This window comes from Filicampus tigris, chromosome 16, assembly GCF_054856515.1.
Source record: "Filicampus tigris isolate MCC_2025a chromosome 16, RoL_Ftig_1.0, whole genome shotgun sequence".
Taxonomy (NCBI): domain Eukaryota; kingdom Metazoa; phylum Chordata; class Actinopteri; order Syngnathiformes; family Syngnathidae; genus Filicampus; species Filicampus tigris.
The window spans coordinates 16,745,498-16,767,118 of record NC_141232.1 but is presented as its reverse complement, the minus strand read 5'-3'; the positions used below and the strand labels follow the sequence as shown (position 1 = coordinate 16,767,118).

The following is a 21,621-nucleotide window of genomic DNA, read 5'->3' as shown; positions in this document are numbered from 1 at the left end:
GTTTGACACATGTGCCTTAAGTAAACGGTTCTTCATATATGGAGTTAGAACAGACAATTCTGGGTGGCACTGTTCAACAACTGTGTCTTAGAGTCAAATCCTGTAATTTGACTGGCTATAAAATATTTTTAATTGTAATTTGAGCTCAAAGACTTTTATTTTGTTCTCTTTTTCTTCTTAGAAAAACCTGGCAGCCTTATACCTGTATTCCTCATGACGACCTCCTCCTGCAGTTTTCGCGCCACGTCCGTGACCTCCTGACTGCATGCTCGCCCTCCTCCATAATCATACATTTGTTTGCCAACACTGTGACGCAACGAGTTTGTGGGGGCTAAACAACAGTGCTAGAGGTTTGTCCAGCAATTAGCCAATTAGCATACCGTGGTGAGACTTCCCATATAAGGGAGTATAACTGCATGCAAACAGTGTGTTTATGTTAAGTTTATGAAAACCAGGAAATCTCGCCTCAAGCACTCACACATACAATAGAAGGCACCTTTCCTGCTTTGCTGTATTTGTATTCCAACTTGCCTTGAATATGAACTTTAGGGATACAGTAGAGTTTGATACCCTGGAGGTATTTATTTAAAAATAAAGTGTTTATTATTAATGGTTGTAGTTTGTTATAATGGTACAAGGGCACTACATTAGGGCACTGAGAGGTGTGACTGTGAACTGGAGAACCCACAAAGCCACAGCTTCTGTTTTAAGATCCTGTTGAAACATTCCTCCATCAGCTGTTTGGACAGTTCCAAACATCTCAATGACAGCAGCAAACATGATAAGAAGAAAGAAGCTTAAGCACAAACCACAAGCCAGCGGGAGCACATGTCTGCAGGCTTCACCCTTGTGATTTCATGTTTTCATGACGTGCTAATCCAACACTGTGGAAACAGTACATAAACGATAACTTAACAAGAAGCATGTGGGGGGAAACAACATAGTGTATAAGGTTGAACTATATTTTATGTTTGTTTGTAGCACTTTATTGCTGTGAATCATGCATGTTAACTATAAGTCCATATTGATGCAATGCAACACGTCGCATAAAACAGTTTCACGTGTGTTTTATCAAACTTCACCGCAGATTGACAATTAAAACAAACACTGAAGTGGGTAAAATGCTTTCATTATAATCTATGGTTCAAACCGCTCTCGAACATAAACTTTCTTGTAAAACTACAAACTTGGCCAAAATGTTTGGCAACACTGTTTTCCGTTATAGAAATACAAAAAAAAAAAACATATACAGTACTTGATGCTGTACATTGCAAAGTTAAAAAATTCACTTTGTAGATTAATTTAAAGGGAAAGTCAAATCAAACATTTTTTTTTTCAAGAATATGTTCTATGCAAGCCCACTAGTTGAAACAGGGCATTCTGATAAATATTGCGTTTGTGGAATAAGTTTTAATTCACTAATTTTTAGCCATCTCTGGGGGTGGCCATTTTGTCTTCTGACGACTGAACATTACATCACAACTGCTCACAACGACCAATCACGGCTCAGATTCAGAAAACAGATCAGCTGTGATTGGTTGTTGTGAGCAGTTGTGATGTCATTTTCAATCGACAGAAGACAAAATGACCGCCCCTAGACATGGCTAAAAACAAGTGTATTTTGCTGCTTAATTTACATTCCACAAACGCAAAATTAATCAGAATGCCGTGTTTCAACTAGTGGGACTTCTGGGAACATAATATTGAAAAAAATATGTTTGGGTTGACTTCCGCTTTAAGTAATTTGACGCATTAAAAAAGTCAACTCAGTTAATGCAGTTTTATTTACTTCCAGTGGCGGCCTATCACCTGTGCTCACTTGTGCAGGCAAACTTAAAGGAGTCACTAATACAAAGATGGACAATAGATAATTTGACTTAGAGTTTCATTTGCTTGATGCTTAATGGAGAAATTTGTGCATTTTGCAAAACTAAATTCAAATATCATATTAGCTGTAGGCGGCACGGTGGTCGACTGGTTAGCACGTCTGCCTCACAGTTCAGAGGTCGTGGGTTCGATCCCGGCTCCGGCCTCCCTGTGTGGAGTTTGCATGTTCTCCCCGTGCCTGCGTGGTTTTTCTCCGGGTACTCCGGTTTCCTCCCACATTCCAAAAACATGCACGGTAGGTTGATTGGACACTCTAAATTGCCCCTAAGTGTGATTGTGAGTGCGGATGTTTGTCTCTGTGTGCCCTGCGATTGGCTGGCAACCAATTCAGGGTGTGCCCCGCCTACTGCCCAAAGACAGCTGGGATAGGCTCCAGCACGACCGCGACCCTTGTGAGGATAAGCGGTATCGATAATGGATGGATGGATATTAGCTGTATACGTCTATGGCGTATCATCCCAGAACAAAGTACCCTGCTCAAATTACCTCCATTGGGCCAACAAACAATCACTACCAGCAACGTAATTACCACCCGGTGTGCAACTGTGCATCTCTCATACGTTTTAAATAATACATAGATCTTTCCGACTTTAACAATATTCTATTCCATATTTGATCTTCATTTGAAGGGAAAAATAAAACCGAAACAGTCACTACCGAAAAATACAGAAAGGTTTCGGTAATGACATAATGGTTTCGATAGTGACAGTATGATCTTTATTTTTTAATAAAGTAAGTTTTAAATAATATAATACATAGATACATATGTCATACACAGGTCTCTCTGATTCTAACAATATTTTATTTCATGTTTTATCTTAATTTGAAGGGAAAAACACCAAAATGCCAAAAAGCCGAGCAGAGACAGAGTACAGGCGAAGGGTTAGAATGACCCAGTGAAATCCAAACAATATTTAATAAAGGAATGAGAAAGAAATAAGAGATGGAAGGAAGAAGGAAAGCTGAAGTCTACCAATGAAGTATCCAGCAGAGAGCAAAGGAAAGTCAGAAGAGCATGGAGCAAAAATAATGTTTCATTAGTTATAATACGGTGGCACGGTGGTCGACTGGTTAGCACATCCGCCACACAGTTCAGAGGTTGTGGGTGTAATCCCGGCTCCTGCCTCCCTGTGTGGCGTTTGCATGTTCTCCCCGTGCCTGCGTGGTTTTTCTCCGGGTACTCCGGTTTCCCCCCACATTCCAAAAACATGCACGGTAGGTTGATTGGACACTCTAAATTGCCCCTAGGTGTGATTGTGAGTGCGGATGTTTGTCTCTGTGTGCCCAGACATTGGCTGGTAACCAATTCAGGGTGTGCCCCGCCTACTGCCCGAAGACAGCTGGGATAGGCTCCAGCACTACCGCGACCCTTGTGAGGATAAGCGGTATCGATAATGGATGGATGGATAGTTATAATACACGTTAAAAGGTAAAATATTGCAAAAGTAGTTAAGTGAGTACAATGCTACCCTCACACAAAGTATTACTGCAACAGCAGCAACAATATGGTCACATCTGAAATTTTTCAGTCACTACCGAAAAAAATGATGTTTTAACAAAAATAAAAGGTATTGAATTATCAACCAACAATTTTTGATAATGATTGTTTAAGGGTATGTTTGTTTTAATTAATGAACAACTTTCTACATTTTACAATGAAAAATATATAAATTTTGATTTATTTCAGAAAAACTAATATTAAATTCTGTTAAAAATTCATTTAGATTGGTTTTGATGTCAAAACCATGTATATTAATCTATAAAAATACTCTGTAGAGGGGGGAATGGAAAAAAATATGAATCGGGGAGTAGAATTATTTTTATTCTTCTGTAATTGTGTGTTTTGGTAGTGACACATTTTAGGGACAGGCAAGATATTTGGGAAAAGCTAAAAAAGACTATTTGAACATTGACTGTACTTTTACTATATTTATGCCCCTTAGATATGATGCAACATGAATACAATAAAAGTTTTTCTGAAATAAAATACAAATTTCACACATTTTCCAACTCTGAATTTGAACCAATTCAGTAGAATGGCCCATATATATGTTTGCAACATTTTAAACATGGATGAACATCACCAGTCATTGAGGTAGCCAGGATATTTTGCCAGAACTTTGGCTAATGCTAAATACTATCTTGGTTCAACGGCTATAAAGAAGTCCATACGGTTACTTATCAGCTACACCAACTTTCCGGCTCCACATTCTGCTCGTGCTGACTGCTTCTTATTGGCCCACATTGTAATTTGGCTGTGTTATACAAGTCCCACAGACTGCAATGATTAATTCGTCCTACATTGTTTGTTAACTTTTTACCTGGCGTGTATGTGCACATTCTCGAAACCGTTTGGCTCGGGCCACTGTACAGATTCGCCCTCATCTACGCAAACTGAATTGACATATTTTTTTAGTGCTAAGCACAAGTCTAGCGCAAAGCACAGTATAACTGTGCATATAAGTGGAGTTATCTGTGCTTTGATATTTTGCTAGACTTTGCATAATGGGTCGTTTGCGCCTACTCCTACTGCAATATGATTGGCTGCCGCATCACTAAAGGACATGACAGACATGTCATGATGCGCTACTGTAACCATGGACGCCACCATCTTGCGTTTGCGGTCATGTGATATATATATGATGTGTATGTGTTAAAAACGTTCAAATTGGCAGGTTCGATTTAGTTATTTTTGGTGTATCTAAGCCACCGTAGTTTCCTCTGCATTTCCACTTACTCCCACGAGCACGCAGTCTGAAACAACGGCAACATCCATGGCTATCCCGGCAATTATGTTATTTCCTCAGGCAACTGAGCGTTTAGTTAATAAATCGGGCAACTATAGATCTGTAGTGTAGTGTGTGTCCCGCATGTACAATACAACCCGTGAGCAAGTAACTCAACGTCTGAAAGTCGTCCCTTTTTATTCTCCTCTACAACGGACCTCCAGGACTATGCATTCGCATTTAAGCTTGACAGTGCATTGTATTATTGAGTGACAGTTTTGCAATAATCATTGATTTATGTTTAAGTAAGACCAGGGAGAAAGGTGAAAGGCTAGCCACTAGCTGGTTGGCAAAATGACTTGCTGACAGACTGTTTGGTTTACAGACTTGACTGTCTACCTTCTCTCATGTTGGTGATTTCGTTTCAGATGGTACATGCACTTTCTTTCATTATTGGTTAAATTAATATATATATATATATATATATATATATATATATATATAAAATAAAGAGCAAGAGCATGATTTTGTTATAGCTTAGCTTGTTTTTTTATTTCGTTTTTAATTGTCTAATTTTGATTGTCCATTGTTTTATGTCCAGTTTGTATTTATGTAAAGCAACTTTTTTCATCTGCGTTTTTTTCAAGTAATCTATAAATACAATCCAGTTAAGTATTTTATCTCGATAGGCTATCACAGATGTCAATTCTTTTGTGAACTATGTATATCTGTGCAAGTGGATATTTATAAATCTAGCCATTTAATTGTGAACTGAATCTGACCCCTCCAAAGGTGATAGGCTTCCATGGCAGTTTGTCTATGACTGCCCGTGGTTTACAGTGCCCTCAACTCGGCATGTTATGACTAAGGGGCCAGGGGGCTCGGGAGGTCTGGGAATGTCCGAATGAGCCGAGGATGCAGAGCCCTTACGAGGTCAAGGCGGGTAACATAGGGAGGGGGATAACCACAGGTCAGCCTCTTGCTTCAGAGTCACTCGACCTCATCGGTCAGCAAAACGTGTCCCCTGTTTGAACCCATTCTGGCCGCGGCCCCGTACAACCATCAATCCACAGCACACTGTGCTGCCTTTCGTTCTAGTAACTGCATATTGTTCCATTTCTTTCTCTTGCTTCTCCGCATAGCCGTGGCTTCCATCTCCTTGAAACAGACCAAAGAGTGTGCCCCTTTAATTCTAATTCTGGTCAGATTGATTTCTTTTGGGGTCAGGCGGCAGCTCTGCTTAATATATAACAGACCCAAGAAAGCTGGGCCCGCGATTGGTTGCATGCATTAAAACATAATACAATCTGTTTTGTTTTTTTCCTTTTTTCTTTTCCAGAAGCACAAAAAGTAGCCATTGACCAGCATCATTTTCACCTTGCTCCACATCCTTACCAATTTTAAGTAATTTAAACCACAGAGATGCTCCTGGCCATCGACAACAATGTCACATACATAGGTGTGTGTTTTTGTGTTAAATGCTATAGTATAATAGAATAATAATAAAACCGATACATTGATCCAAATTAACACGTGCAATAAGTGGCATCCACGCACTAAAACAAATGTTTAATCACCTACAGGCCGAGAGAGTGACAAACAAATGTCGAAGTGGCGCTTTTACGCAAAGGTGGGCGGACACATGTTACATAAACACAGAAGGAAAAAGAAAACAACAACAACACAGACCGAGATCTTTACCAGAGACGCGCGCGCTCAAACACACACACCCCACAAACAAACTTCGCGTGCGCGCGCACGCAGACCCAAAGCTCCCACGGCCATTGCACCAAATGCGCACGGGGCAATAAAGCTTTAAAACGCCACGGAGCAAGCAAGGGAATCAAAATACAAAAAGTGGAGATGTTTACATTGAATTTCCAGGCCTTACCTTGCAAGGCACCTCCTTTATGAAATTATTCGCCATCTTCTTAGTTTCCTATCTGCGTCTTCTTCCCAATGAGCAGGAAAACGGGTTTTCTTTCTTATACTCTCGAAGGGCATGAAAAAAAGCCCGTGAATGAGTGGGTAGAAAAGAAAGTGTTCTTTCTTAAGTGTTAAGTGTGTTGGGGGGGGGGTTGTCTTCCAAGACGTTTTCTTTCTTTTTTTTTCTTCTTTTCCTCTGTTTCTTGGCCCCTCGCACCTCCTGACAGAAAGGGGCCCTGGAGGAGGCTGCGAGATAACAATAGAAAGAGAAGAAGGTTTAAGAAGAACAAGTGATTAATGATGATTTCTTGCATAATTCTCACATTTTTCTTGTCGGAGCCGTCCTCTCTCCCCTGTTTCCCAATAATGGTGTTAAACTTTTCACAGGGCGAGGGCATCCTCGCTAAAATGCCCTCTCATTAAAGAAAGCAACAGAAGGTCCAGCTGGTGTGAGGTTGAAAACTAAAGCTAAGGCTTCTTTGCATCTTATTGCACCATAGCCATAGCACACAGATGAGAATTTATTTCAAGATTGAATAAAATCCACAGGGGCGAGATTTTGGTAATATATTGTTAGAATATAGTAGTCTGTATTTTTAAATGTACGAAAGGTATTTGAAGCGAAGCGCTATTGTTAGTCAGCGCGTTCAATCCATGTTCAGTTGTCACTCATGCGTAAAAGTTGCAATAGGACAGGTGCGTAATGATGCCAAGCATATGCGACATTATTCTAATTTGTTTTGTTGGACATTTGAACACATGCGTTCTGTTTGATATGGGGCGTGTCATTTACGGTGCAATAGGCTTTCATAAATGGAAGAAAAGAGATAAATGGGTAAGGGGAGTCTCTTTGGCAAGGGGTCCAGGGAGAAATCAGCCAACATGTAATGGCGAATCTTCTCTGGGCCGAGGAATACGAGTGGACCAATTTGGGGGGCACATTTTTAGTTGAAAGTTCATCGAGACGAATGCTATTTTCTCGCCCCACACCCTCTCTTGCTCTTTATTTTTCGATACCTGCTCGAGAAGAAAATGAAAATTAATACCGGAGCCGAGCCTTACAAAAGAAGTCATTCGTCTTGTTGATTATCTATTTGCTTGTCAAGGTTTGAGCTATGGTGCCGACCCTCTCCCTCTTTACATTGTAGAGGGGGGAAAAATAAAACACACATGCGCACACAACGCTTATGCTGGGAACAAGAATTAAACAGAAATTACATTCATGAACGCATTCAAAGACCACAACCAAATCCTTTTATTTAAAAAATATATCCAAAGCAAAATGGAAGGAGTTGGTCGGCCCCGTTTACTGTCAATGTGCTGCACAATGCCGTTAAATTAACGGGGGGAAAGAGGGTGAAACGGTTTGTGATTTAAAACAAGATTAGAGGACGTAATGTACCAAGATCACTAGCGGCAAATCCATATTAATCATCGCGAGCCCCTGATTTCTGAAGACAACTCGCATTTTGTGTGTGTTGGGAACACCAAAATCATACAATGCATTGCACATATTTCAGGACTGCAATTGCTGGAGATGACAGCTGTCAAGGCGAAGGCAAAGGTTCTTCCATTTTTAAAAAACAATATGAAATGATAACCAGGGAAAAATATCAGCATGAGGTCGAAGAGGAAAACAGTGGATATTGGAAAACAACGCATTTTCAGACATGTTTTTATTTGTATTTTGTATTTACAAATAAGACCGCATATAAACACAGATGCAGCATGCATGTCCGTGAGGTACCACTTCGACACTATTATTATTATTATTATTATTATTATTATTATTATTATTATTATTATTAATATTATTATTATTATTATTATTATTATTATTATTATTGTTATTATTATTAATGATAAAACAAGATATTTGGAATGGAAATAAAATAGCATATTAAAAATAACACTGAGGATAAATGGCATAATATAAAGGCAAGGAAGAAACAAGTTGTGCACGTATTTTATACAACAAATCAGATAGACATGCAACAAAAGGTTCCTTATTTTTTGTGATGTCTCTGAATAGAGCAATGTGACATTATTAGCCTATACGAAAATTACAAAGGATCTCAACAGAGCATTTTATTGCAAGCAATATTTGATACAACTCGTAATGCTCAAAATTTGAATGCTAGAACATGCGTCACTGCACTGAACGATCGAAATAAAAAGGTTTTAAAAGTGCAGCTGAGGTAATATTGTATAGCGTTGTATTTGTAGTGCGTACTTGGGGTATATTACAGATACACAAAAAAATCCTTTGGATTTACTTCATTCAAACGTGCCTCGGTTGCATAGGATTATAATGTGTTAAACTTACAAAGAATATTTTATTTTTGGGCGGAAAAGAGGGGGACGTTTACCACATTGTAATCATGTGCAACCGAAAACTAGTTTTGTGTGTGCGTGGGGGTGCGTGTGTGTGTGCGTGTGTGGGTGTGTGTGTGTGTGTGTGTGTGTGTGTGGCATCGCTATAAACACTGTTATAGTTTGTTATTTTACTTATTCTGCCCATGTCCGATCAGCCTGCGTTAAATATCATGCAGCAAATAGCGCTCCTTGTCATTCCCGGCATCAAAACACAAATCATTATTTTGTGAACAATGCTGAGTATAGAAAATGACAATAAACATTAGAAAATCTCCATTTGGTCAATAAATAGCCTACCATATACATAATGATCACTTCGCTAATAAAAGTATGTCATTGGCGATGGTTACATTTGGGAAGTCAGGACAGAGCTTGCATGTTTTACTGTCTATTTGGTGTAATAGTATCATGGAAAGATAACTGTAATGTTGCGTGGTGCAAAACCACTGAAAAAGGCAGAACCGCGTTTAATCTATTCACCCATTTGTCCAGCTTTATAGCCACAGAATCAACTAAGTGTCAATTTAGATCAACTAAGAATAACTAAGTGTTCCCAATTTGGCTTTATGATAAAAACTGGGAAAGAATGTCTTTATGGAAATACAGGAAAAGAAAACTCACAATTCCCTATTGATGAACGTGGATTTTCACAAAATATATCAATATGTTGTGTTGTATTGGACATTTAAGGCAGGACATCATCGTTTTGTATAATCGTGTTCTTAATTGGTTGAGTATATTTGTGTTCACAACGGTGAGCCCATAGTGTGCAACATCACTGACGCTTCCAAGTCAGTAAAGGTTAATCAGGTCCACAGTTTTTATCTACAGCTTCGTTGTTTTGGATGGCAGAAATGCAGCAAAGAGCAGATGGTCTCGATTTCTATGCGCAGTCAGATGGAGCCAGTTAAAGCTTGGGCGTTTGCATTATTCCCAGAGCGGACCTTGGTGTTGGGCAATTTATGATCCTTCTTCCATTTCATTCGTCGGTTCTGAAACCAGATTTTGATCTGCCGTTCTGACAGACACAGTGTGTGCGCTATCTCCACCCTGCGCCTGCGCGTCAGGTATCGGTTGTAGTGGAACTCCTTCTCAAGCTCCAGAACTTGCTGGCGGGTGTAAGCTGTCCGAGAGCGCTTAGGCTCGCCTCCCGTGTAGTTTGAACTCACTGTGAGAGAACAAAGGAACGGGTTACTATATGTACAACAACAAAAATAATAATGATAATAATAATAATAGTAATAATAATAATAATAATAATAATAATAATAAGCCCAGGGACGAGCACTGCGAATTAGCTTTGCTCTGACGCACATATCAGATTGCTGTGCCAGTGTCAATGTTTTTGAATCAGTCAGTGAATCCGTCCCTATCAATAATGATAATAATAATAATAATAATAGTAATAATAATAATGATGATGATAATAATAATAACAATAATAATAATGATGAGAGTAATAATAATAATAATACTCTCATCATTATCATTATTGTTATTATTATTATTATTATTATCATCATCATTATTATTATTATTATTATTATTATTATCATTATTATTATTATTATTATCCTGCATTTAGCGCCTCATACACAGTCACCACGTGCATTCGAATCATGTGTGCTTGCTGCATGTGATGGGTTAAATGCAGAGAGAAGATTGTCACTATGCATTCCGAAAAGGAGGTAAATCGGGTCCTTCAGTCACCGGAGGGTCAACTGTTCGAATCTCGCTCTGTCTAAGTCATTGGGCAAGACACTTCAGCCACCTTACCTCCAATGCCACTCACACTAGTGTACGACTGGGTGTGAATGGTGGTAGTCGGAGGGGCCGTAGGCTCAACACTGGCAGTCACGCTTCCGTCAGCCTGCCCGAGGGCAACTGTGGCTAGTTTACCACCACCAAGTGTGAATGTGTGAGCGGATGAATAATGTGTCCATTGTAGAGTGTCCATAAAAGCAACATACAAATCTGATGCAGTAGTAGTAGTAGTAGAAGTAAAAATGTTTGCATGCATGCGTGGTAATTAACATATTATGAGTCTAAATGATTAGTAGAATCAATGGTCACGATTTCATTTCTATTAACGAAAAATGCTTCTGTAAGACGCTCGTCACCTGTTTTTGAATACCCCCGCGCACACACACGCACATACAACAGCCACAGTGACAAAAGATGTGATTTGAATTTCAAAAATGAAGGCCAAATGCAGGTTACATTTGGTGCTTGAGCTTTGCGCCATTTGGTCACGATACTTCAGAATAAGCCAAACATTGATGGGAGCAACAGAGGAAGCGATGAGTACATTAAATGAGGGAAGGCTTCTTTCCTTCGGCACAGCCGCAACGCTATGCGAACTCGGGGCGTTGATTGTCTGCCTTGTATCAACAGAGACGGCGAGGAGATGGTGCGATTTATAGGATCGAATAAGAAAATTGTTGCAAATCCCATTTCGCTTGCACTGTGTCCAACATCCATGGACACATTATTGGTTCAAATTATCTTGACATCGTCGGACGAACAAGCCGCGTGCAGCCAGCTAGGCAACTACAACACTGAAAAGCTCTAATAGATGGCGGTATTTGCCTTTACATTAGTGTTTTACGGCGCGCTCCATAAACAGAAATATTTCAGCCGCCATAAAACTTCCCCCTCCCCTGGAACACGGAGAGATGAAGGAAGGCTCGACAGTGTGCTGCGCACGGTTTATACAAACCTACCACTTAAAATCAAATTACCACAGCATAAAAGCTAACTTATGAGTTCAGTCTGGGTTGTCATAAAGCAAGGACTCGAGCCTGAGATCGGACTTCAAAAAGGCACCTCGGCGTAGAGGTGTAATAAAAATTTATGGAGGATGTAATTATGTTGGCCGTGCAAACAGACGATCGTAAATCTCCAAGGACTACTAGTACAAGTCCAACCGAGAGGCGCGAGGAAGCCGTAGATTGTGCCCGCGGACACCAAGGCAACGGCGGGGACTTGGACTGCAGATCAAGCGAGGGAGAATTAGGAAGTTTGCATGCAACACTTACCAATGTTTACATGGACTTTCTTCATCCACGGATACACCACGGGGTCCTTGTTAGTGTTTTGACTGAGAGGCGGCTGCTCACGCGACTGAGGCGGAGGCGGGCTGGGTGTCACCGAGTCCCGCTCGAGTTCTGCTCCAATCTGGGGAATGACGAGGCCGCGAGGGGGCATCGCCGCCGAGGGGGGCTGCCCTGAGCGCTGGCACTGCGCGTACTGTGGCTCCGCTCGCTGCCGGCGATGGTAGAGAGGAGAGTCCGCTTGAAATGCGACGGCCTCGTGTCTTTGGGAGCCGTAATAATCCGGAGAGTTGCTGGGTAGATAGTCGCTATGTGAGTACTCCTCGCAGGGTGGGAATTTGGGGTCCACATAGTTGGAGTTGATCAAATAGGAGCTCATGACCATTAATGCCAGAATTGAACCTAATATATAACTCAAATTGATATAGCATCGCTTTACTCGGCGGTCATTCCTGTTCCGCTGAACCCTCCTACTTTTTCTGCTGTCAAGTGAATAAAGTTAAGCGACCACGTGACTACAGCGAACCAATGGCACGTGAGCGAGACGAGCCGTGGACAAGGAAATGGAATAAGTGTCCACGCGCAACGTCGTATGCTCTCCTTTTGCGTGCAGTCACAAACAAGTCTTCCCAAAACTTCCACTCTCCGCTCCATCCCATGCAGCTCCCCACCTCACCCATGCTGCCCTACATGCATGTACAGTATATACTTCCCACCAATATGACATGACATGCCTTAAAGTAGGCAGAGAAGCAGAACAATAACAGATCATCGTTCTGTTTTCACGAAATCAGGAGTTCCATCAAATTCTTGGAAATAATACATGCGAAAATAATTCTTTGGTCATTTGCCTGTGAAAATTCTATATATTGATGATTCATTTCCCCTCCCCCATCAATTATTTCATTGTAAGTCAGTGATAGTGTGGGATACCGAAAACAGTGGACTGTTGTGCGGCCACCCAACAGCTGAGCTAGATCTATATTCAGTTTAGGATCGATAGAAAAATCATCAACCAATAAAGGTTATACTGCATCCGAAATCACTAAAGCAGACCTTTTCATTAGCCACGAGCAGGCATTCGTTCCATATTTACCTGCAGTAGTTTACTTTTGCTGCTGCTTACATGTTAATTCGCGCGCGCAAACATACGCACACACATAAACGCACTCGCACGCACTCAAGCACGTCCAGATGAAAAAGTAAAAACACTGACATATCTCAATTCATTGTGCCTTCAAGTCCCCGCCCACACCTCCACCCACAAGATTTTGCCCTTGGACTATTAACATTTCAACAATATAGGTCATAAATAGCCTCAAGTTGAATGCGCATGTTCACGAAGATGGAGATAAAATTATACATGTATCTAAATACTAATGCCGTTTTAGCCTTGACATTATACATGCATATCGTCAATAAATGCACAATATGCTATGAAATTTTCATTTGTCTCCAAATGCTATTTCATTTCCTTTGTTTCAAGAAAATTGACCGCCACACGCACACACTCACGCACACGGGCCAATTCCCCTGATGAGCAGTTACAGTCGACCGCATCATTTTTCAACGAGAGAAATCATTACTAAAGAGAGTTCAATTTTACCATAGCTTTTGGAATACTGAAGCGGGATATGCTCGATTTTTGTTTTAAAGAACCAAGAACAAAACTCACTCATAATTGGAAAGTTTTTTTTTAATTTTCTTTTAACGCTGCACAAATATCAGAGACAACTTTCATTGAGGCCTGTTTATCTACACCGCGAAGGCCTCCTTTGGTGGCAAATGATCTGAGCTCCATTCTAAAAATGAGAGCTTTTCTTGCTGTGTCCATCGGTGCCGTCGTGTATAAATCTACTATATACTCCCCTAGAAGCGAATTTGTGATTGCTTTCAAGATTTGGACACAAATCCGGATCTACAGGGTAGATATAGAAGACAGAGTCTCTCAGGGGTTTATGCTGCGTCAAACCATAATAATTGCTTACGGGAACCGTCTCAACTTAAAACACCTCAAGTAAGTGTGTGTGCACTTTTTGTACGTGTGTCGCATCACTTCCTTGTCACCGTGGCCTCAGTGCCACGCTGAAGCCCGAACTAAATCATAGAGTGAAAAGGGTGGTTGATGTTGGAGGGGGTTTTAAATGACTTGCCTACTGCATGGCATTATGAGGCATTTTACCAGGCTGACAGAATAAGCCTGCATAATACCTGACAACTATGCAAATATTAACAAGGCCCACCAAGAAAAATGCCATTATAATGCTAATTGTTGAAGTATTAGTTACTGTATAAACAAACGAAAAACACTACATTTATGTGTTACAATAATAGTATGTTTGTTTTTGAACGCAAGCAAATTTGAACTATGAATTAACGTTTCGTTTAAATACTGGACAATCTAAAATAGTTGTTGAAAAACTGGTTGAAAAATGTAAGAGAAATTAATAACTGTCCTTTGTAATGAAAATGTGTTTATCAGAGTTTGTTTTTTACTTTAATAATTGGGGATCGGTCAACTTTTTCCCCCTCATTGCTTTCTTTTTTGTCTATCTTGCGTTCATTTGTTCATGGTTTCTTTTTATCTTTCGTTCTCTAACTTTCACATCTTAATAACAGCTTAACAGCTAAATCGCTGTTTTACGATTTCAAGTAAATTTCGGGTTATTTTTTTTAGTCCATCAAATTTGTGTGGAGTGTAAAGCTGTCCCTGTTCTGCCGTCACATTGATTTTGTAACACTGATATAGCTTTAAGCAATATTGCTGTTCTCCGTTTTCTCTAGTAGGTCAAACATCACGGAACTGAACTGAAAAATCAGAAGCCATTTTAAAGAAGAGGTATTGTGTTTGTAACGAACTTCATTGCATTATGCACCAAATGCCATTCTATTCTATTCTATTCTATTCCTTCCCATGCAGGTGTGGGCGCATTCAACTTGACCTCCCGCTCTGCTATCATCCCAGGTATCGATCAAGGTGTGTTGAGTGTGGTTGTGACACTTCCCCTGCCTATGTCAAGTTTGTCAGCAGCAGCCTTTGTTTAGGCTGCGCAACGTAGTTCACATGAAGGTCAATTTTCTGCCAGAGTCACTCACCAAGTTGGTGAACTAAACCGCATATATTCCTATCCAAACATGACACGAAGAAACAAAGAAAATGACAATAAAATACCCTTATTTACTTTCTGTTGGTGGGGAAATAGTTGCAGTAGGCTATTAACTTGATATAGTATTTTATTTGTTTTGTGTGTAAATCGCGTAAAAGCGAATAAAACGGCATCAAGAAGTCATTGCAAACACAGTTGCTGATTTCAATAATATATATATATATATATATATATATATATATATATATATATATATATATATATATATATATATATATATATATATATATATATATATATATATATATATATATATATATATATATATATATATATATATATATATACTATATTACAGTGGATCAGTGGATCAGAGAATAGAGAATAGAGACAACGTGACTAGCCTATACCTTTTTATTAACAAAGACTGGTTGTCAATGTTTTGAAATATTATTCAGAGGACAAAGAAGTGTCAACGGCAGGCAAATTCGAGCAATGCAGTTTTGCTCCTTTGTGTATCGTTTGAAAAATAAACCTTTTGCCCCATTCCCAGTTCTCTTGTTATGCAGAGTGACGAACAAATGTTCCCATTATTCTCAGGCCTGACCGTGAATTGAGGCAGTTGGGGAAATTTTAATATTCAAGCGCAGTCATAGTCGTAAATTTATGTCAGGAAAACCCCCAAAATAAAATAAAATACAAAACAGTGATATTCAAATCATCGTGTTCTATTTGCGTGTAAAATGATTTATTATGCAAATACAGTGCTATATAAATTTGAATTCGTATGTGACTCAATGGTGTTTGCGCAGGTGAACTTAACTCACTGACGTCAAGGCTTCGTTGTGATTAAATCTCAAAACGAATCAGCAAAGGAGACATGCAGTACATTTGACGGCTCTGCAGCACGTATCCTCTCACCACCTGCACCACTTGATACCCACGCACGCGCAAGCACGCACGTACGCTAACGACAAGAGGGATATCCCCACCCTCCCTTACAACACGATTCTTTATACTCACTCTTGTGTCGCTCTCGAATCCGGCTCCACTTTCAGCCCATTTTCATCGTCTCATCGTGTCACATTTTCTTGAACGGATCCTTTTCGTTGTGTTGATCCGCAAAAGCAACTCTGATATTCTCCGCATGCCTTTCTCCCATCCATTATTCGCCGTCCCCACATGGTGTCAACAAACTACAAAGAGATATTGGATGTCGCTGTTATTTTCCACACACTGAGACCCTCAAACGCACAAGAAAATACTTTTCAGTAGCAGCCACTTGCAGACTGTAGGTGTTAAAAATAACCTTGAAATCGCCGTGGTGATGAAAATCCACAAACACCGCGACACCACTCTCCAGTGCACAACCATGACGCGATCGCCATTTCACACCCGACACACGTGTGGCAGGTCCCTTGCAGTCTTTCCCTGTTATTGATGCAAGCGGTTTGGGGCTGAGGGCTGCCGAGGACTGCGTGCTCTTAGAGGCATTGACTCACGTCGTGCGTGCGCGCGCGCGTGCGTGTGTGTGGACTCAAGTTTTCCCAATTAATCTCCCGGTAAGGTACACGCATTGTTAAACGTAAGAGGCGCGTCCCTGTTTTCAACGTCATGTTGTGACTACTGACCTTCCGTTCACCCCGAGCAAAAGCCCTCAAGCCCCCCTCCCTGTTTAGCCCCCACCCCACTACCACCCCACCCGCGTCCCCTCTTCCGCACTCTTTCTTTGGGCCACTTAGCCCATTTCTTTCGCCTACTCCCTCGTTCTGCATTGTGATTTTCGCTCCCTCCGTCATAGCAAATTGAGTTAGGAGTCATTAATTTGAAGAAAAATGGCCGATGGCTGCGTTGGGGGTGGGCTGGTCTTTATATCGCTCTCTAAAACAGATTTTTCCTCTCTTTGAATGTCATTTCTCATTTCCTTTTGTCGTGAAACAATTAATGACGCACGGTGGCTTTACAATGAGTAAATACTTATAACGAAAAAAAAACCGTTTTAAATTAAAGTTGCAAGCACACATCTAAAATCTCAGGTGGATTTGGATTTTTTTAAAAATTATTATTATTATATTTTACATTTATTCAAATCCATTTTAATCTATAGCCAGATGTGCACAACTTTGCCTGAACAATTTTTACATTAATTCTTATTATTTGAAAAAAAAATGGAATGTTGAATTTACTCCGTTTATTTCATCAGGTGGTTAGGGTTGGATTAAAATCTTTTGGCTCCAGATACATTTTTTAAAGAGGTGTATAGTCTACTTAGAAAGTGGATTCACATGATTATATCTAGTGCAACCACTTGACTAAATAAAATTGAGTAAATTCATCATTCCATTTTTTTCAGTGTTTATACGCATATATTGGACCCTTTGATCACACACTCATGCACAAAACGTCACGGTGCCTTACCATACTTTAGCCATAAAAAAAAAAACTGCAAAATTGATTGGTTATCACTCAAGTTGCAGACAGACAGGCAAACGATAAACGACCTAAACCCAATCAATGGTGAACTCAGAACGAACCAAGGAAAGAGGGCTTCCTCTTTAATGTCATTTTTAGCAATGCATCCGACGTTTGACTTATACGTGGGTATAGGACAAAAAGCGAATCCAGTAATACATTTGAGAATTTTGCTCTCCTTATGCAAATTGCTAACAAGAGCAATATCACAACACAAATATCGGATAGTGGGAGGATGTAGCTGCCATGTGAATATTTCAATTGTGTGATGAGAAATAGACTTTGACTCTCTCAATCAAGCAGAAGAATAAAAGCGCATGTTTGCTTCAATGCCTGTGGTCAACAACTTGGAGGAGCTATGATTCTTGATTGATAATGTAGATGTCGTCCAATTTACTTGATGGCTATGATTTCTTAATTTAATAATGTGTAATAAGAAACAAACACCATAATTAATTTAACCAACAGTTGTTACACTGAAAAAATGTTGCGCATCATTTACTCAATTTTATTTCGTCAAGTGGTTGCACAGCATAAAATCATCTGAATCCAGATAGATTTTTTAAGCAGACTATACTTTTAAATGTGTCTGGATACAGATGATTTTAATTTGTGCAACCACTTGGCAAAATAAAATGGATTAAATTCAACCATATATTTTTTTGTGTACTTCCACAGTATAATGAGATAAAAATATCAGCGTCAAAATACTAGACACCTCTCTGTAGTGTGCTGTACATCCAGAATATTTAACACAGCTATTCATTTTCTATGTACTGCTTATAGGGTCTCTGGGCAGCTGCAGACTATCCCGACTGGCTTTTGGGGAAGGCGTAATATAGAAACAATTTTTTGGGGTGAATGTAATAAAATGATGGAAGGAATTTCCACCTCATTTATCATTCATTTAGCGAAATACAATTTTGTTGAACCAACTAATTGTAGATATTTTTGTTTGAACATATACACTGAAAGAAATGGAATGTTGAATTTATTCCATTTTATTTTGTCAAGTGGTTGCATGAAATATAATGATCTGATAGATTTCTTGAAGTAGAAGTCAATCGAAAAAACATTTTTTTTTCAAGAATATGTTGCCAGCAGGCCCACTAGTTGAAACACAAAATTGAGTAAATTCAACCATCATGTTTTCAATTATAAATATGTGCATGTGCCTATGACTATGTATATTACAGATGTTAACAAGTGTTAGCAAAATCTGCAACTCACACCAAAGCATCTCCATGTCACCCAATAGCCAAGATCTCCACACCCGACCCCTCAATTTGACCTAGTTTCCTTTCCATTCACCCCACACTCAGTCACTCTATACATTGTATAGCAGCAGCCCTATGCTTTTGTCTCTGGAAAAGGAAGGTCATGTATTCACCTCTCCTTTGCCTGCTGTCATCATTTCTCTCATCTGTACCTCCTTCATACCTCTCTGCTGCCCTCCCGTTTTTGTGTTGACTTACAGCAATTGGTTTGGAGAAGAGTGTGAGGAGAGGAGAGGCGAGGCGAGGGGCTGAACCCACGCATGACTGTAAACTTTTGACCCTTCAACTCCTTGAACCTTTTGCTGTGGGCTATGTAGTTGACACGCAAGAATTCTGCTCTGATAATAAGGCTTGGTGCTGTGGAGCAGGAAGCGGGGTCAATGAATTACTTGCAGCATTACAAGATTTTACATTGGAGGGAGACCATCACTAGATTGAAGTAGATTTTAACGAGTCAGACTGAAATGACCACTCTGTTACACTCTGCATTTCACGCTACAAGACGTGATAGGGCAGCATGGCTCAGGAGGGGTAGCGCGGTCGTTTCCCAACCCGAAAGTTGTGGGTTCGATCCTCAACACTTGCAACTAATTGAAGTGTCCTTGAGCAAAACAATGAACCCTAATTTGCTCCCAGTGGAAGCAGCCTCCCATTGGTGTAAGAATGTGTGTGTGAATGGGAGGCTTCGGTCATGGTGTCGATAAAGCGCTATATATGTGCGTCCATATATTACAGCTGTCTTCACACTCTCGGTGCAACATCAAAGAACTCTTGTGACATGCAGTTTTGACGTGTGTGTGGATTTGAATGGTAAAGCAAATATGGGAGGTTATCTGTAGTTCCAGGGTTGATGGACTGGCTCACCTTGTCCTCCTGGTCTCAAGCGGTCTCTGGTGGCAGTGGGGGAGAGCTGCATTCTTTGGATACTCCTCAACACTGAAGCAAGAGACAGACAAATTCCATCGTAAAAATCCCACTAAAGTCCTTGTATGCAGAAAGGATTGGTTGGACTCCCAAAGGGTGTTGCGGCAATGATAGTGAGCTGTGAGATTTTGTCGGGGATGTCGCGCGAAATGATCCAATTTCACATCGTAAGTGAAAAAATGATGATTTCATTTTTAATTTCATTTCATACATCCAAAAAGGATGATATATTAAAACTCATTCTATTCCAAAGATATATTTATATAATTCATTTCACAGTGGGTCTGAAAAAGTCTGGTACTGAATGAGTTAATTGCAAATATATCTTTCTTCATATATGCCAATGACAAGCAGAACATGAAATGCTCTTCCATCATGGCAGAAGGAACATACTATACTTGAGTTGTACTATACCTGTTGCCTTTCATGCAATATCTTTAAAGGGACGGTGGGGCCGGGATGGCCATGTTTTCACTAACAAGTTCATTTTATATATTTTTTGATCAGGAAAATGAAAAGGGTTGTCATTTTCTATTTTATCAATAAATTTGGGAGAAATTAGGAAATAAGTGACTCTGTGAATAATGCCCCTTGCTAATGAGGGGAATGGCCGCGCCCCCTAGCGTTTTATCCCTGTTTGGCCGGAGTCACGGGAGTAACCGATTCCAAACCCTCCATTGGAAATCATTGTACTTTCATTACTTATAACGTCCAAAAACGGTGATCAATTGGCACCAAAATGTATGTGGACATCCTTACTAATGACCACTTCAACATATCAAAAGGATTAACCTCTCCGTGGCTGATTTATATGAGAATGAGGAAATGTGGAAGTGAGCAGAGCTACATAGATTTATGCTGGGACGAGCGCACACTGCTTCTTTGCTTAAACAAAACAAAACAAAACACTGCTTCTTTGCTGATCACGGTTAGGACGAGCGAGGCATTTAACACCAGTCAGGATATTTACAGAGACTAAAGTGGAAATGAGTAGACGTGCACATTTATTTGGATGAGGAATGTCCCCATTTTCTCGACCGACAACACGCCGTCCAATTTGGAACGTAAGCAGCCGAAAAGGTACGTTCCAATGCGGCCACACTCGGTTGTGGGGTCAGCCTCGCTGGAACTTTTTGTTCGCTGAACATTGACCCTTGTTCTATAAGGGCTTAACTCACTCTCTGGCAGCTCTCTGTTTGACAACGCACGCGACTGCTTGGGAGGCAACCCCGCAACTTGAAGATCGACGCAGGCTGGACGCAGAGTAAGGAGCTAATGTTGTTGTGCTAACACCTTTTGTTTTAAGGACCTGGAGCTACTTGTTGTTATTAGCCGTCCCATTATCCTACCTTTAGCCAGGGAGGGAAAAGGGGGACGTAAAGCTCCAATCTGCCTGCTGCTGCTGCAAGCCGCCGTCTCTCTCCTAAGAGCTGATACGAGTTTGGCGTCGCTAAATGTCCGAAATATAACCAGTCGGGGTTCGTGTGCGCATTCATGCTCTTGTCCGCTTCAGCTTGTGAAAATGGAGGAGCAATCGCCACAGTATTTTTGATTTTGTGGAGGTGATCATGATGAGATCACGTTTTATGTCAATAAATCCAAACTCCTGTGCAGAACACTTTTATACTTTAACAGGTTGAAGTGGACAAGAGTAGTAATGTGTATTTGCATTTTGGTGGCGATCAGTCACCGTTTTAGACAACAGAACTGACAAAGCGAGCAATATTTCCACGCTTGGCTCCCTCCCATGACGTGGACAGCTGAGAACGAAAACATAACAAAAGCTAAAAGAAAATTTGTCGTAAACCTAATCACAAAAAAGCCCTTAAATCACGACAGAGTCTTTTGAGGTGGGCATTTTAGTACTAATGTC

At 40.3% G+C, this 21,621-nt stretch overlaps 2 protein-coding genes across 4 annotated transcripts in view; both read right to left on the bottom strand.

Annotated features, from left to right (window-relative positions):
* Positions 1 to 21,621, bottom strand: part of hoxb3a (homeobox B3a) — a 53,473-nt gene that overhangs the window by 28,515 nt on the left and 3,337 nt on the right. For 2 of the 3 annotated variants that reach the window (XM_086054726.1, XM_086054728.1), the window contains exons 2-4: positions 19,689 to 19,760; positions 16,099 to 16,271; positions 6,505 to 6,785 (exon numbers count right to left, since the gene is read on the bottom strand). The gene's annotated coding sequence lies outside the window, so the exon portion shown is untranslated. Of the gene's footprint in view, positions 1 to 6,504; positions 6,786 to 16,098; positions 16,272 to 16,384; positions 16,692 to 19,688; positions 19,761 to 21,621 lie in introns of those variants that run through there. The other variant, XM_086054727.1, reaches the window with a different exon arrangement.
* Positions 8,274 to 12,422, bottom strand: hoxb4a (homeobox B4a). Its single transcript, XM_086054734.1, has 2 exons — positions 11,954 to 12,422; positions 8,274 to 10,083 (listed from the first exon to the last, which is right to left on the bottom strand). The coding sequence occupies exons 1-2, from the start codon at positions 12,351 to 12,353 to the stop codon at positions 9,809 to 9,811; spliced, it is 675 nt and encodes a 224-aa protein (XP_085910860.1). The 5' UTR covers positions 12,354 to 12,422; the 3' UTR covers positions 8,274 to 9,808.